The following is a 14,843-nucleotide window of genomic DNA, read 5'->3' as shown; positions in this document are numbered from 1 at the left end:
GAAAAGCGGACATTTTCACATTCCTGCAATCCCATAGCAATGCTGCAGAAACATTTCGCAGTGAATTTGCAATGTTGCTACGTTGCGGTGGAAGATTCCTGCAATATATATGCAATCTGCGTGCTGTATGGGTAAGGAGCCTTCACGCGTTTTCTCACGCTGCGGAATCTTTAGGACGCAACCGCGACGCGAAATATTGTGCAAAAACCTCGATTCACTTGCCTTTCGACTTGCCGCTACGAAGCGCGCGACGCGGATGCGACACGGTACGGCTTCCCGAATTCCGACATTTTGAAGGCACCGCCAGGCGCCACCCGCGAATCGGTGGAAAATTCAAAATCGCGAGAACTACTCGAGTCACGCGAGTAACGCGCGCGCGGGCGCGCTATCAGCTGATTTTTGCGTCCGGTTCGACGAGTCATGCTTTTTCTTCCGGTCCGTGCAGACCGCCGTTTCAGTCTCTGCGGGATCGACGGTGAAGATGGTAGATGAAGCTGGTGACAGGTTCGTAAACGAAATCGATCATCGCGTCGTTCGCGGAATCCGCGCTCCTCGGGAGGAACGGTTCGCCGCCGGAGCGGGCCGCCGCGACGCGTTTGCCGTCCGCGTCGGAACCGAGTTAACCTCAAAGTCGCCGTCCGACCGCGACCGATCCGTCTCTCTCGACGAAGCTGCCTGGTCCCGCGTCCTACCTCGAGCACCTCGATGGATAGGAAATCGTCGACTCTCTGCCGACGGCCGGGACAGTTTCGCGAAATGACGAAATCAGAACGACGATGACGTTGATCGTGACCTCGGCTCGCGCTCGGTCATAGATGGATCGCGTCGGCTTCTGTCACTTTCACCGTCGGTTTTTCTCGACTCGCTGACGCGCACGTACACCTCTCCCCGTTATCCCGACGCGCTTAATTGGCGCAGAGTCGCGACGACCTCGCGAAAACCGCGTTACCTCGGTCTCAGCTTCGCCGGGTTCGCGTAAAACGTACGCGCGCGGCCAAAACAAATCTCGCCTTGATCAGCTGTAATCAACGTCTTACATAACACCGAAGGAGAGAAATCCCGGGCGGAATCTCGGTCCCGTGTTACGTCGCTCGCTACGGAATGCTCGATAACGCGATTACGCGAGCGCGGCGATCGGAAACAAAGTGTGCGTCTCCTGCACGAGAGAGAAGGACTTGATATTGTTACCGACGAGAACCCTGTGGCTATAGATGACAACTTTGGCACGCTGTCGCGAGTTACATAAATTCTGCGCGTGCAATCGTGTCGCAAAATGTAACGGTCGATCCGTACGCGGTGTCAGATTGAGGGGAAGCAGCTTGCACATTTGTTCTCTTTCATTTTCCAGGGATGACTCCTCGAACGTTGCCATTATTCGGGAAGTATACGACAACGAGAATGCCCATGAGACATTTGAGTACGAGTTAGAGAGAGCGTTGGAGTCAGAATGCAATCTAATCGTCATCGAACCGTCGAAATTAGGTGACGAAACCTCCAGATGGATAGCGGTGGGAAACTGCCTCCACAAGACAGCCGCGCTGTCGGGCCTTGCTGCGATTGTTACAGGTGTGCTCGCTCTGCGTACAGTCATCATATGCGTGACGTCGGTCACTGATTAAGCACTGCAGTGTCAGATTGTAGCTCGATGTCACTCGTTGACTAATGATGATCTGGTGGCGTTGCTTTTCAGGACTAGTTTGGGGCGATCGGCCCTACATCTGCGGTCCACTAGGCTTTATATCAGTGATATCCTGCGGACTGTACACGGTCTCCTGGCAATTTGATCCCTGTTGCCAGTATCAAGTAGAGACTGACACCAGCAAATTACCGCACGTAGAGCTATTAGCTGTTCTAGGTCCGTCGTCTCCGACGTTTCTCGTTAGGAAAGATGACACGAGGAGACGAATCCTACACACGACCGTCACATTGGCAGCGCTCGGCATTACCGCCTGGCGGATCTACCAGGCGTTCAAGTGAGACAGTTACTACTGACATTGACGTTGTCTTATAAGCCAGGACGAAACAATAAGGTAGGTCGCATCACACGGATCGGGATTTCCATAGGCCCTCTAGGCCCGTGGAATTCCTGAATTAAGGCAAACGCGGTTCGAATCTTGCTTTTTTCTTACAACACGATTTATTGTGCCGCAAAATGTTCTTGCCTGCTAATTTGAAAATTCGATTTATAATGTTTTCTTGATGCTACCTCGCAGGTGAATGCCGATTATGTGGTCTGATCTATCGCGTTCGCACGAGCGCAAATAAACGAAAGCCAGGTGTTATCAGAATTTTTACATTGGCGCGTAACTTCCTCAAGATTTTGCATTGTTATTCTTTGATCTCCGTCTTGACTCAGAATTGTAAAAGGTAATCGTATTGCAAAATTACAAAGAACCATATACAATCTAACGAAGGAGGACAGATATTGACATAAGTGTTCTTAGAATTATGGAATTTGCAATGGATTACACATGGATCTAGCATTATGTATTTTTAGACTGTAAATAAAAATAGGTAGAATACAGAATACAGTACATATGGTATGTCGAAAAGGGGTATTTTGCCTAGATTTTCTCACCCAACAGAATTAATCTACGTTGAGGTAACGTAATGTCAGGAGGATATGTTGGAAACTTAGTGTAATTTTAGACTTTGAACCATAAAGATATATATATATATATATATATATATATATACATAATAATATAAGATACTTTTTTCATCACAAATATCGTGGATAAAAGACTTTCTTATCATTTGCATTAGTATTGTCAAGTGAAAGTCGATGTCGCAAACATTCCCGTAGACGTTCAATGATAATGAAAGTCAAAATCCTGTACATTACGATATGTAAACTCTCTTCGCATGGCATGTGAGTCTTTGTGATCACGTAAAAACCGTACCGTTCTCACGTTTGCATGTGACATTGACGCGCGAAGGCTCAAAGGATGAAGCGTGTATATAGCTCCCTGAAAACGTTGCTTTAGGAAAGAAAAGTCCCGATATTTTAAAATATTATCATCATTTTTCGTTATTATGTAATGACATAGCACAAAGCGTGTGAAAGATGAGAGCTGTTAAACCGAGTTTCGGAAATTCATTTGGATCTCGTCCGGTATACCGAAGAGTTCTATCCAGGAGTTTATACGTTACGAAGCGCAGATTTATCGAACTGCATTTCAAAGGCTTGTTTTTCGAGATAAATTCACGAATCATACGAGATTAGAGAAATGAAAGTCCATTGCACGGAGTAAAATTAATCAGTCGATAATCCTGCGTTATCTGAAGAAACGTAAAAACATTTCTCAGCATGCATCATTCGTTGTGTACATTTGTACAATGCAGCTACATTGCGGCATAGATTTTGTGTAAAATATTGTGTAGCGACTTACGGAAGTATATATAACCGTCTCTCTATTTTAACTTTATTTTTAATCAATAGCTCGTAATAAAATATGAATTTTTATTATTCCTTCTGCACGCTCTATCTCGTGTAAAGAATAGGAGGAGCAAGTTGCAACGGCCACGTGAATGTGCTATTAATGTGTACAGGAATTTGCAGGTCGAAATGGTTAAATCTGTCATGACAATATTTTTGAGATTTCATTCTTAGATATTTTCTCTGTTGACGTTTTATTAAAATTCTTGTACTCCTTAAGTTCGTAATATATATTTAAGTAAATAGAGAACAGTTAAATGAAACGTTAACGATGAAACGAATGGTAATTTTTATGGCATACCTTGCAAATGAGAGTAGACGTGCCATCTATTGCTTGAAAAATTATGCCCAATGTTGTTAATTTTATTTTACATATATCACACAGTTTAATCTAATTCCAAAGAAATTAGATTAGTTCTAGTGCTTAAAAATCAAATAATAATATGATACTGAATCTTTATTGGAGTTTAAAACAAGTTTGAAACTTCTTTGTCGATTTTTTGGGTTGATATTTTTATATCAAGAGATGGATAGCACACTCGTCATCTGAATGCTTCAGTGTCAGTTTCAGTTTCATGGTAATAAAGTGTACATAATGTAAAGATATTTCACTAGTCATGCTGACTGGCTACGACAAAAATAAAATATACTTTTGAATAGTGTATTTTAATTAAGCGCCATTCCCTGCGTGCGTGTGCGTGTGACATACTAGAATAGTAGATAGTACTCTATTCAGAATTATGCATTCTTTATCCGTATTAAGTTATAGACATTTATATTCTTACTTAACGTTATTTTCTTTCCTTTTTAAATAACTTCTTATGTATATATTATATACAAAAATGCACATAAATTACTGCGAATCAGCCGAGTCACCGTAAAAGAATATTAGCTTTAATTAACCAGCAGACATTATTTGTCTTTATCCAACTTTCTCGCTCGCCTCTGCATAATCCAGAAGAAGAGCGAAGGAAACAGGGTTCTGAGTATTATAGCAGCTTTTGGGGCGAGCGGCGCGACGGTAATTTCCTTCTGCTGATGTAATATAGATTTTAAGATACACTGAGCCACGTAATCTGCCTGATAACCACTCTCGGTTGTTTTGTCCATCACTGCAACAAAACGATGATGTAACAACCGCATGCGAGATATATTTTTAGTAATTGCAAGTTTATTTTAGCCACTGACATCCATAAGCTTGTCCATCTGCCATTAAAGCGTTCAGAGAAAGAGACGTTTTTATGTATCCCGGATTGACAACTGTGAATTTGACATTACTGTCCGCCAGTTCTGCTCGAGCGGTGTCGTACCAAGCTTGCAACGCGTGCTTAGACGCGCCGTACGCGGATCTGAAAATACGCAATTCGATTAATCGATGATTCAAACGTTCGTTGCTAATCCATAATTAAATTGGCAGTCACCGATCTATAATTACTGACCTGTATGGCAGAGCGATTCGTCCCTGCACGCTGCTTATGCCAACTATATGACCAGACTGCTGTTTTATCATGAATGGAAGAACGACTGGAAATCAGGAATGACGAGTTCACGATATAACATTTAGACCTTTTTTCGAATTAAAACACTCACTTTTGCTCAAGGCAATTGAAGAAAAATAATTTGTCATCATGACTCTTATGTCCACGTCGATATTCGTGTTAACAACTTCCCCTCTGTGCGAGATACCAGCGTTGTTTATCAGAATATCGATCCTGCCGTGTACCATCACAGCTTTTGACACTTCGTCTTTCAAATCGTTAACGTTAGCCAAGTCTAATGGCAATATAATGGGTGGATACGTCGGAACTGTCTAAAAAGCATGTGGAATGACTGATATCTTATCGTATGTCAGATCGAGAGCTAAGTATTGCGCACCGTACTTGATAAGTGTTCATCAAAACGTTCTTCACTCTTTCCAGTTCTTCCTTCCGACGAGCCACCAAGATGATTCTGCAGCCCAAATCGTAGAATACGTGAGCCAGGGCCTCTCCCAAACCAGAACTGGCACCGGTTATCATCACTACCTGAATTGCATCGAACAGAATGTTTTAAAAATTATTATGTAAATATTATTATTAAATATATTAATATAGAAAAATCTCTTTTCAACTTGATAAAAATTTAACAAAACCATGCATTTACTTTGCCATGAAGAGCTGCTTTTTTCCGCTTCTCCTTCATAATGTTGAAAAAGTGGTACACCAGCCATGGGATGGTGATTGGGAGACCGAATACTTTAAACAACCACCATACGACGCTCCACCCCGCCAAAATCTCTTGCTGCTGCTTCATGATGCCACCACGAACGTCAATCCGACAATGACGGGATCAATGAATCATGTCTGGATTAAATTAATCTGCGGTTCGCGACACCGTGCTTAAGAAGATAGAATACTCACTATCCTGGCTTAATTAAAACACATCATTATCACATTAATGTCAATTATATACATATATATAACGGGGATGCGACCTTTGAAACATGCCTCATGAGACAAGTACTGTGAAGTTTGCCGCTAATGCGATAATGCACCTGTTCCCCTCAATTTACACTCCCGTTGCACTTTTACTGTTTCACTGTTCTAATATTCTATTTTACTTCACTATTTCGCGTGTTTCCTCATGTTTCATTATTTCGCTAAAAAGTAAAAAAATTCATATGTAGCTAAATATAGCTAAAAAAGCATTGATTTATTCTAGAGAGAACTGCACTTTCTGCACGTTCTTCCTTTTTCTTTCCAATATTACAATTATTATTTCATCCACAATACAGAAAATATATAATGTAACAAAGCTAAAAAGAACAAATAAATCTAATGGTATTTATATTTTTCCAACGTGTCAATAAAATTCAAATGTATCGATACGTATTGAAGCATTTCGAAGTATCGCAGTCACCTATCGTATCGAGAGGCGGTTCACTCTCGCCCAACTTCAAGGGACGCTTACATGGGGAGGCTGTCTGGAAATAACCTCGCAAAAGCGTAATCCATAGTAGTGAATGTACAATTTCTGGCTCCGAGAGTGATCGAAATCATTCTTTCGAGGCTCGCCCGCGCGTTCGGCGCCAGCTAGCCCAATCTGCAAATCACGCGAACGGTTCGCTCTCACGAAGTGTACACGGAACTGCATCCCCCCGTAAAGTCGTGTCGACACTCGTGCTCGCGAGAGGAGCGGGTGAGCGCGGCTCGCCCAGTTCGCTCGGCTTCGCGCGTAACAATCGCGACGCGATACGAGGCCGCGCAGAGGTGCCCGGAGCGCCGTAACGCGCGCGAACGCACGCGACGCTCGTCCGGCGGCGATGATAGGACCCAACTTAACCTAGAGGACATAACCTAACTTGAGGTGAAACTAGGTTCTCCCGAGCCGTGCAACGCGTCACGGTACGATCTCGCTGACGTTGCGCGCCCAGCGTGACCGCCGGTGGGATGGAGGCTCACGAGAGCGAGCAGTACGTGGCGTTTCCTCTGGCGGGCGTGCACGACGCCATACAGGAAAGCGTGATATCGCATGAAGAAATATGCGAGCCCGTCGACGAATGCGTTCTCCAGGAGGATCTGACGGAGGTCTCGGTAGGTAACGCGGTTGTTAATGACGTCGTCGAGTCGCAGGGCACGGTGGCCGAGCCGTCGGACGAGGAGGACGACAACCAGACGGTGTACCCGATGTACATCAAGCAGGAGGAGCAGCAGCAGTACACCTCGGGCGACGACGAGTCTATGGCCGTGGAGGCGCTGCGTCAGCTGGGCGGTATGTATCCCTTCGAGAACAAGAAGCTCTGTTGTCCGACTTGCAAGCGTCTTTTCACCCAGGAAGAGCTGAGCGAGCATCAGTCCGCGTGCACAGCCAAGTTATCGTGCACCACCTGCGGCGAGAAATTTGAGAGGAAGCTCGACCTAAACAACCACATGGTGTGTCATCAGGTAGATCGGCCCCACGCGTGTAGAACGTGCGGTAACTTGTTTCGTTCCAAGAGCAGTCTGCAGGCGCACATGACGCAGGTCCATCAAGTCGAGCGGCCGCACAAGTGTGCCATTTGCAGCCTCGAGTTCCAACGACCCTCCAGTCTGTCTAATCACATGAAGATACACACGTACGTCGCGGGACGCGCCATTGTACAGTCGCAGGAGAACAGTGTAGCTCAGCCAGTTCAGGAGACGTTCAAGAAGTGGTCGGAGAACGCGTCGGAGTCGCAGGACGCGTCTCAGATGCCGTCCACTTCGTCCGCGCAGGCGATACAGAGCTACGACGTGTGTCAGGTACAGTGGCCGGCCTCGTCGTACGGCTTTAACAACGAGCAGTCGACGATGCCGAGTCACCAGGAGCAGATAGAGACGCTGCAGGAGTTCACGGTGATGCCGAACGGCGAGGTGACGCAGTTCAGCGAGTATACTGAACAAACGACGATCGGCAATCCGGTGAGCAGCCAAGGCATGAACAACCAGCAGTACAGTCTACCGTTGAACTCGTTCAACACTCCCGACGGAACGGTCAAGATCGAGACGATCTCGTACAGCGAGGCGAGTCAACAGAACTACGGCGAGGCGGAGCAGGCGGACGACGGCAAGCGGTACGCGTGCAGGCACTGCGGGATCAACTTCTCCCGCGCCACCGCGCTAGCATCCCACGAGAAGATCCACGCGTCGAAGAACTGGAACATGCCGATCGAGTGCGAGTACTGCGACAAGCAGTTCCAGGACGGGAATCACCTCGCGACCCACCAGGCCAACTGCACGAAGAAGATAATGCGGAGCAACTTGGAGCAGGGCGTGAGCAACAGCAAGTGGGGCAAGCACGCCTGCACCGAGTGCGGGAAGAAATTCGCCACGAAGCAGAAGATGTTTCGCCACCAGTGGATCCACCGGAAGAAGACGCACTCGTGCGAGGTGTGCGGCTCGCAGTTCGAGAAGCAGAACGAGCTGGACGAGCACAGACTCTCGGCGCATCCCGGGGACTCGCCGTTCACTTGCCCGGACTGCGGCAAGAGCTTCGTGTCGCGGCAGGGTCTCTGGGAGCACGGTAGGACGCACGGCGGCAGTCCAGCACATTTCCAGTGCGACACCTGCTCGAAGACGTTCTCATCGCGTCAGGGCTACCTGATACACAATCGCACGCACACCGGCGAGCGGCCTTACGGCTGCAGGTTCTGCTGGAAGGCGTTCCGTGACGGCGGCACTCTAAGAAAGCACGAGCGGATCCACACGGGTGAACGGCCGCACGTCTGCCCGCTGTGCACGCGGGCTTTCAATCAGAAAGTCGTGCTGCGGGAGCACGTCCGGTGGGTGCACGCCGCGGGGAAGAACGAAACGGAAGCGAACAGGCCGCCGTATCCCTGCCCGCTGTGCGGCGCCTTGAATCAGGACCGCGACGAGCTCTGCGCGCACATCGTCAAGCACTCGGACCAGATGATAGCCGAGGCCAAGGCGAAGACTAACAACCACACCTCCCCGAAGTCGAAGACGCCGAAGAAGAAGTCGTCGAAGGTGTCGGTGCCATGTGACCCGCGGATAAAGCCGAGTACCCTGCAGCACCTGATCTCCAAGGCAGAGGAGGACGAGGCCCTGCTGTCCATCGCGGATACGTCCGACAAGGCGGAAGACATGCACGTCGACATGGACGACAGGCAGAACAACGCGTTCGTCGTGGTGACCACCACGGAGAAGCGCAACGAAGGTTTCATCGCGATATCCGAGCTGAAGCACGGCAACATACGTTTCATCGTCGAGGGCAAGGAGGATGAGAACGTCCACGTGATACAGGTGGATCAGAATCACGCGGATCCTCTCAGCATCAGCGACGACGCGACGGCGCGCATCGTCGCGACCGAATCCGTAGACGACACGGTGCTCGACGGCGCGATCGGGCGGAGCGACATGACTACGATGCACCTGATCCAGTCCCCCAAGCAGAACAACACCCTGAACATAATATCGAGGCAGAACGAATCCCTGCCGGTGCTGACGATACCGAATCCGCAGAGTCACGAGGATTACTCCAGTCAGATCGTGCAGGTGAGCGGGGCGGACATATCCATGGACGTGATAACCGAGGGGGCTCTCAAGGTCGAGCACGAGGATCACGTTCAGGACGAGCAGGACGTTTTGATGCAGGAGGAGGCGTCCCACGTTATTCAGGTTGTACACTATCATCGACGCGAGAACGACAGCGATGATTTCGTCTGCGGGATCTGCGACGAGATGTTCAAGGATAAAAACACGCTGAAGGAGCACATCAAGGTTCACATATAATCGTCACTGCCACTTCCTTCGGTTACGTTTGTGATATCCCGCACGCTGTTAACACGCAGGTGGTACCGTATGCACACGCACGACGATTGCGGTAATCCCTTGAGCTTGCCAATGATTTAAATCGCGTAGGATTCAGCGATAGCACTGTCCGTATGCATGCGAATAATATTTTAAAGCTAAATGAATGAGAATTTTTTAGAGAATTATACTTGAGTAAGATGTATAAGATGCAAGATATGTGTACACGTGTATGTGTGTGAAATTTTGATTCAAGCTTATGTGCAATAAGTACATGATTAAAATCAATCTCATTTTATATATACATATATATAATAAAGCATTGATTTTAATACAGATATTCTAATATCCCACCAATATATATGAGCTTGAATTAAAATGAGTAAAAAGTGATGCACATAATGATAACGTACATAACGAAACTTAATTCATAATATTTTAGTTTTACGTATCTAAGTTGGGTGTAACGCGAACGCAATGTAAACGTTTTGTTCAATCAAATGATGTTACTATGTATCCTCTTATTTAAACAATTTTGATTCCAGTCGTATTTATGTTTCATACTAATCTTCTTAGAATGCATACACTGTTAAAAATTTATTTAAGATTAGTGACTTATTGCAGAGATGCAGAGAGATGCAGAGATTATTGTTATATATATATATATTTTTTTATAGCAAATACATTTTTTATTGCTTTTATATTTTTACTGATGAATATCTTGGACACGGAAACAAAATACTTCAAGCAGTGCTAAATACTTTATTAAAAATAATCGTAAATGATTCTTATATTTTTTTTCAATGATTGATTACCTTTTACAAAAGACTTATGATTTACAGTTGCAATAATTATCATTTTATAATTTACAGTTATAATTTCTCTTTTTTGGTAATGATAAAATTTCAAGTTTTATTCATAATTTTAATTATTAATAGATTAACACAAATATCTCTTCTTCTCTCTGGGCCTGATGATTAATAAATAATAAAAGTGTAATTTATGTTTACATTTATGGACTAAGAAAATTCTCATAAGGGGCTTCAAGAACAAGTAATTTCTGTCATAAAAATTTCCAAAAACACAACTACATATCGTAAAAAAATTAACATATTCTATAATCTGGTATTATAATTTCGTATAAATTTTAGCTTGTATTTATGTTACAAATGTTCAAGTCAAGTTTCAAGTAGGATCGATCCAAGTGACATGAAATCATAGCACATGAAGTACAATAAATAAATAAAATGAAATATTTTATTTTTTAAAATCATCCATTGTGTTTTGATGTTATTCCATTTTATGTTCTCATTCATTGCATATCATTCATATAAACGATTAAAAATAATAATTAAAAACAGCAGAGCGATATGAAAATGATATGAAGCATGGAACAAATATAATGTAACAATACAACAGAATATAATGCGTGTAAGAATGCAAATAAAGTAATACTAGGCATCTACATTTACAAAAATAAATAATTTCGTATGAAATAATTTTTATTACTAAACGATCGATTTTGATTTTTGCGCTCTGTTCGTCTAGTTACATTTAGCATACGGAAAGCTGACCAATCACAACTAAAGATGACACATGTCATATTGCTGCGTTCCTCATGTGATTGGTCGATCATTCTCTGCACATGTCACGTGGCTTTTTAAATTCACTTGAACGAGTCGCGGCTTTCGCGGAGGAAAAGTGCAAAGAATATCGCTGAAACGGACAACCTTTTTGCGGATTTTAGATTCCTCGTGATAAAGTGACGTGATTCTTTGCCGGGTACGAGAATCGCACACACGCGGCACGTGGCTTCGCCGGTAATAAATGAGATAAGAGCGCGCATAGCCCTTTCGCGAATGGCGATCACGTCGTCTCGGTTTACTCGTCAATTCGAAAGCCCCGGGTGTACTCCTCGCTCCAAGTTGACGTGAGGAAACGCTGGGAGAAAGATCCCGTGCCGCCGTCTGAAGATCGAAAATCGTCGCACTCCTCACGAGCGAGGTAAGTGAATCGAAAGAAGCGCCATTGCGACACGTTTTCGGAGTACGCTCGGTACAATTTTTATTTAATTTCGGCAATGCTGTCAATTATTCCGTGGTAACGTTCGACGTGTTCGTCGCCCAACGAGTGACTCCTTTTAATTACGTATGAGCGAGGAATGTTTCCGAGGCGGCGACCTAACCTCCAGGTTTTATCACTCGACGTACGCCGTACGCGCAACGTCGGTTGCGGTATCTCAGAGACTGTCAAAGAGTGCGTTTACGCAGAGATTTACAGTGCGTATAACACAAAACTTGTAGTTTACTACTAAATACTTACTCGTAGGCATTAATCGTTGATTTCTGCGCGAGTTGTACGCTGCAGCCGAGCTACAAGAGGCACCTAACCTAAAATCTAGCCTAAAACACCGCTCGTTGGTGTTTATCCGTGTCCAAATTGATATTTCACGAACTGGAAGAGATATATTCCTCCGGTAAAATTATCTCGGAGTGAACTGAGCGTCTCGAGGCTTCCGCGAGTGACGATCGCGGCAGATACGCCAGGAAATATCGACAAACATGCCTACTTGGAACCAGATTCAAGCTCAGCTGCGGAATCCCAACAACCCCGTGGTCTTCTTCGACGTGTCGGTGGGCACCACGGAGATAGGCCGCATGATCTTTGAACTGTTCGAGGACGTGTGCCCGAAGACGTCGGAGAACTTCAGGCAATTCTGCACCGGTGAATACAGGAAGGATGGAGTGCCGCTGGGTTTCAAGGGCGCAATCTTCCACCGGGTGATCAAGGACTTTATGATACAGGGTGGTGACTTTGTTAATGGCGACGGTACCGGGGTACTGAGCATCTACAGCGGTGGAACATTCCCGGACGAGAATTTTACGTTGAAGCATGACTCACCTGGGCTGCTGTCCATGGCCAACAGCGGCAAGGACACCAACGGGTGTCAGTTCTTCATCACATGCGCCAAATGCAACTTCCTGGACGGCAAGCATGTTGTTTTTGGTCGGGTGATTGATGGTCTGCTCGTCATGAGGAAAGTGGAGAATGTACCTACTGGACCGAACAATAAGCCAAAGATTCCAGTGACGATATCACAGTGTGGACAGATGTAACAGCAGATGTTATTTATTCGGACTTGTATAAACTCGCTGTTCTTGCATTATTGTAATTGTGCCTCTCGCTTGGAAAAAGTACAATAAAAATATAATTTTTGTAATATGGGCGTACACTGTCATCATTTGTATGAGAGTTATATGTAAAGAAATTACTATCTCTGTACTTTTACTGGTTTTATATATGTATTCTTTTTATACAATGATTTTATAATACGTAATTCTGAATCTACTTTGATTTTGATTTTTATATCCTGATCTTAGAGTAATTTAATTATTCTTAATTTTTATTTTTTAGGCTGTTATTACTTTGATAAAAGAAATGAATGACATTTTGCACAGTATAGAAAATAATTAACATACACAATACATTAATGCATACACTTGACTAGTAATTAAGAAATTTATTAAGAATTAATATGTCTCTATAGTATTTTTATGTTTATTAGCTAAGATCCACAAGTGATGGAAATCAACTTTTACGAAGTCAAATTTTCATTTTATTGTAACATTTGTACATACGATATAAATGCGTTATCATCATTCTACATACATCATGTTCGCGAATAGTGATCAGGTTTTTCTTCAACAAGGCTTTCACGAATCGGAATTCACTTTTATGAGTCGAAGTTATCCATGACATGCATATGTACATATGCGTACATGATAAACGTACATGTATATATCCATATTCGTGTCAGCATCGATCCTCGACGATAACAGATTCCAATTATTAATTTACTTTATTTATTATTGATCTAAAACTATCAATCTAAATATAAATTTACAAATACGTTTGTTCTTCTCTGAACGTTGTCCCATAATTTTACCAATTCCTTTCATCGCAAGAATTACTTACAAATGGTTTATAAATCAAAATCTATCTCTTCATCGGCCGATATCATTCACACGACTGCTCAATTAATCTAGTACAGTTTTTACTTTATTTTTAGGGATCCTCGCTTGAATATCACATTATTTATTATACAGCTTGTTAATTTTTGATTAGTTAACGGTACGAGACTAAGTACGCTGTTGTTGTGATTACCTTTTTTTTCTAACTAAAATAAAAATTACAAATTTGCGTCATGCAACGCATTTTTCTTCATAATTTCTATAATAGTATCTGCGAGAAAAAATGCACCCGATATATAACTAGGATCAGCACAGTCATTTGCTGTTAACCCACGCGTAAATCTATTGAGATCGATACACTTTAATTACTCACTAGCGTTTTATATAAAACTATTAGAATCCGTGCGTACGTCGGCAGTCATTATTATGTATTACATATTTACATCGATTCATCTCTCTATCCGTCTATACACATGCGTATATATATTTATATACCAAAATAAATCACGACTACGGTAACTATGCGCGCAGTCGCCTTTAAAACCCACTTTAGACTATCCGTAACTTGGGACAGAATTTGTGCGTGCGACAGGATTGTATAAATAATTTTAACAAAAATCTGACACCCTACAATGTCGAATATTCAAATCGAATATTTTTGAACTATAATTACAACATTATAACGTTAACGCAGCCGTTCGCGTGGGGCGTTCAGAGCTTGTAATTAAATTACAAATCGTTTTACGTCTACTTTTTAAATGGAATTCTGTCGCGAGTTAAAGATCGTCTAAATTGGGCTTAAAAATCTCACGCTCTATCGCAAAACTCGGCTCAATATCGCATCATTGATAATCTGCCGCCACGAAGAATCACTCGTGCTCAAGGAAATGTACGGCCGATCCATTGTCCATGATCGAACGATCGTCTTGGATGGCATCCGATGAGCTTAGTCGCAAACGAATAATTTGCCTGAAGACTTAGGTGTTATCAGCGATAATTGGTCCTTATCAACAGACGCGACCTCGGGAAACAGTAAATCGGCGACGATGGACCGTCGGAGTACCGCATCACACGGCCGTATAGCGAGGGCCCTTTTTATTGTCGCCTACGTCGTCCCGAGGCGGCGCCGGGGACCGTCATCGATATCGTCACGATCTGAAAAAATAT

At 43.9% G+C, this 14,843-nt stretch overlaps 6 protein-coding genes across 11 annotated transcripts in view; 4 read left to right on the top strand and 2 right to left on the bottom strand.

The window, feature by feature from the left end:
• Positions 1-397: 397 nt before the first annotated feature.
• Positions 398-2,547, top strand: LOC105275030 (transmembrane protein 11 homolog, mitochondrial). 2 transcript variants are annotated; one of them, XM_026971886.1, is made up of 4 exons: positions 398-504; positions 1,349-1,566; positions 1,691-2,030; positions 2,214-2,547. In XM_026971886.1, exons 1-3 carry the CDS (start codon positions 482-484, stop codon positions 1,975-1,977), a joined length of 528 nt encoding a protein of 175 aa, XP_026827687.1. In that variant the 5' UTR covers positions 398-481; the 3' UTR covers positions 1,978-2,030; positions 2,214-2,547. The 2 variants fall into 2 exon arrangements, with proteins under 2 accessions (XP_026827687.1, XP_011329934.1); XM_011331632.2 differs by lacking the exon at positions 398-504 and adding an exon at positions 678-1,275.
• Positions 2,548-3,805: 1,258 nt separating this feature from the next.
• Positions 3,806-6,627, bottom strand: LOC105275028 (dehydrogenase/reductase SDR family protein 7-like). Of its 3 annotated transcripts, none has more exons than XM_011331626.3 (8): positions 6,389-6,627; positions 5,839-5,842; positions 5,582-5,725; positions 5,320-5,463; positions 5,030-5,249; positions 4,879-4,963; positions 4,628-4,788; positions 3,806-4,551 (listed from the first exon to the last, which is right to left on the bottom strand). In XM_011331626.3, the coding sequence occupies exons 1-8, from the start codon at positions 6,475-6,477 to the stop codon at positions 4,352-4,354; spliced, it is 1,047 nt and encodes a 348-aa protein (XP_011329928.1). In that variant the 5' UTR covers positions 6,478-6,627; the 3' UTR covers positions 3,806-4,351. The 3 variants fall into 3 exon arrangements, with proteins under 3 accessions (XP_011329928.1, XP_026827686.1, XP_026827685.1); XM_026971885.1 differs by having other exon boundaries at positions 5,839-6,077; positions 6,338-6,571; XM_026971884.1 differs by having other exon boundaries at positions 5,582-6,077; positions 6,338-6,571.
• Positions 6,628-6,815: 188 nt separating this feature from the next.
• Positions 6,816-11,197, top strand: LOC105275064 (zinc finger protein 420). Of its 2 annotated transcripts, XM_026971879.1 has the most exons (2): positions 6,914-7,189; positions 7,252-11,197. In XM_026971879.1, exons 1-2 carry the CDS (start codon positions 7,031-7,033, stop codon positions 9,685-9,687), a joined length of 2,595 nt encoding a protein of 864 aa, XP_026827680.1. In that variant the 5' UTR covers positions 6,914-7,030; the 3' UTR covers positions 9,688-11,197. The 2 variants fall into 2 exon arrangements, with proteins under 2 accessions (XP_026827679.1, XP_026827680.1); XM_026971878.1 differs by having other exon boundaries at positions 6,816-11,194.
• Positions 11,198-11,295: 98 nt separating this feature from the next.
• Positions 11,296-14,843, top strand: part of LOC105275025 (ribonuclease P protein subunit p25-like protein) — a 25,868-nt gene continuing 22,320 nt past the window's right edge. Inside the window, exon 1 of the mRNA XM_011331619.3 lies at positions 11,296-11,709. The gene's annotated coding sequence lies outside the window, so the exon portion shown is untranslated. The remainder of the gene's footprint in view (positions 11,710-14,843) is intronic.
• Positions 11,723-13,051, top strand: LOC105275027 (peptidyl-prolyl cis-trans isomerase H). The gene has a single exon (XM_011331625.3). The coding sequence runs from the start codon at positions 12,267-12,269 to the stop codon at positions 12,819-12,821; it is 555 nt and encodes a 184-aa protein (XP_011329927.1). The 5' UTR covers positions 11,723-12,266; the 3' UTR covers positions 12,822-13,051.
• Positions 13,299-14,843, bottom strand: part of LOC105275066 (tyrosine decarboxylase) — a 5,662-nt gene continuing 4,117 nt past the window's right edge. For both annotated transcript variants that reach the window (XM_026971882.1, XM_026971883.1), the window contains exon 4: positions 13,299-14,831. In XM_026971882.1, the coding sequence (XP_026827683.1) occupies positions 14,825-14,831 (7 nt within the window). In that variant the 3' untranslated portion in view covers positions 13,299-14,824. The remainder of the gene's footprint in view (positions 14,832-14,843) is intronic.

Source organism: Ooceraea biroi, chromosome 8 (assembly GCF_003672135.1).
Source record: "Ooceraea biroi isolate clonal line C1 chromosome 8, Obir_v5.4, whole genome shotgun sequence".
NCBI lineage: Eukaryota > Metazoa > Arthropoda > Insecta > Hymenoptera > Formicidae > Ooceraea > Ooceraea biroi.
The sequence above is the reverse complement of the archived record's forward strand: the minus strand, read 5'-3'. Positions and strand labels throughout refer to the sequence as shown.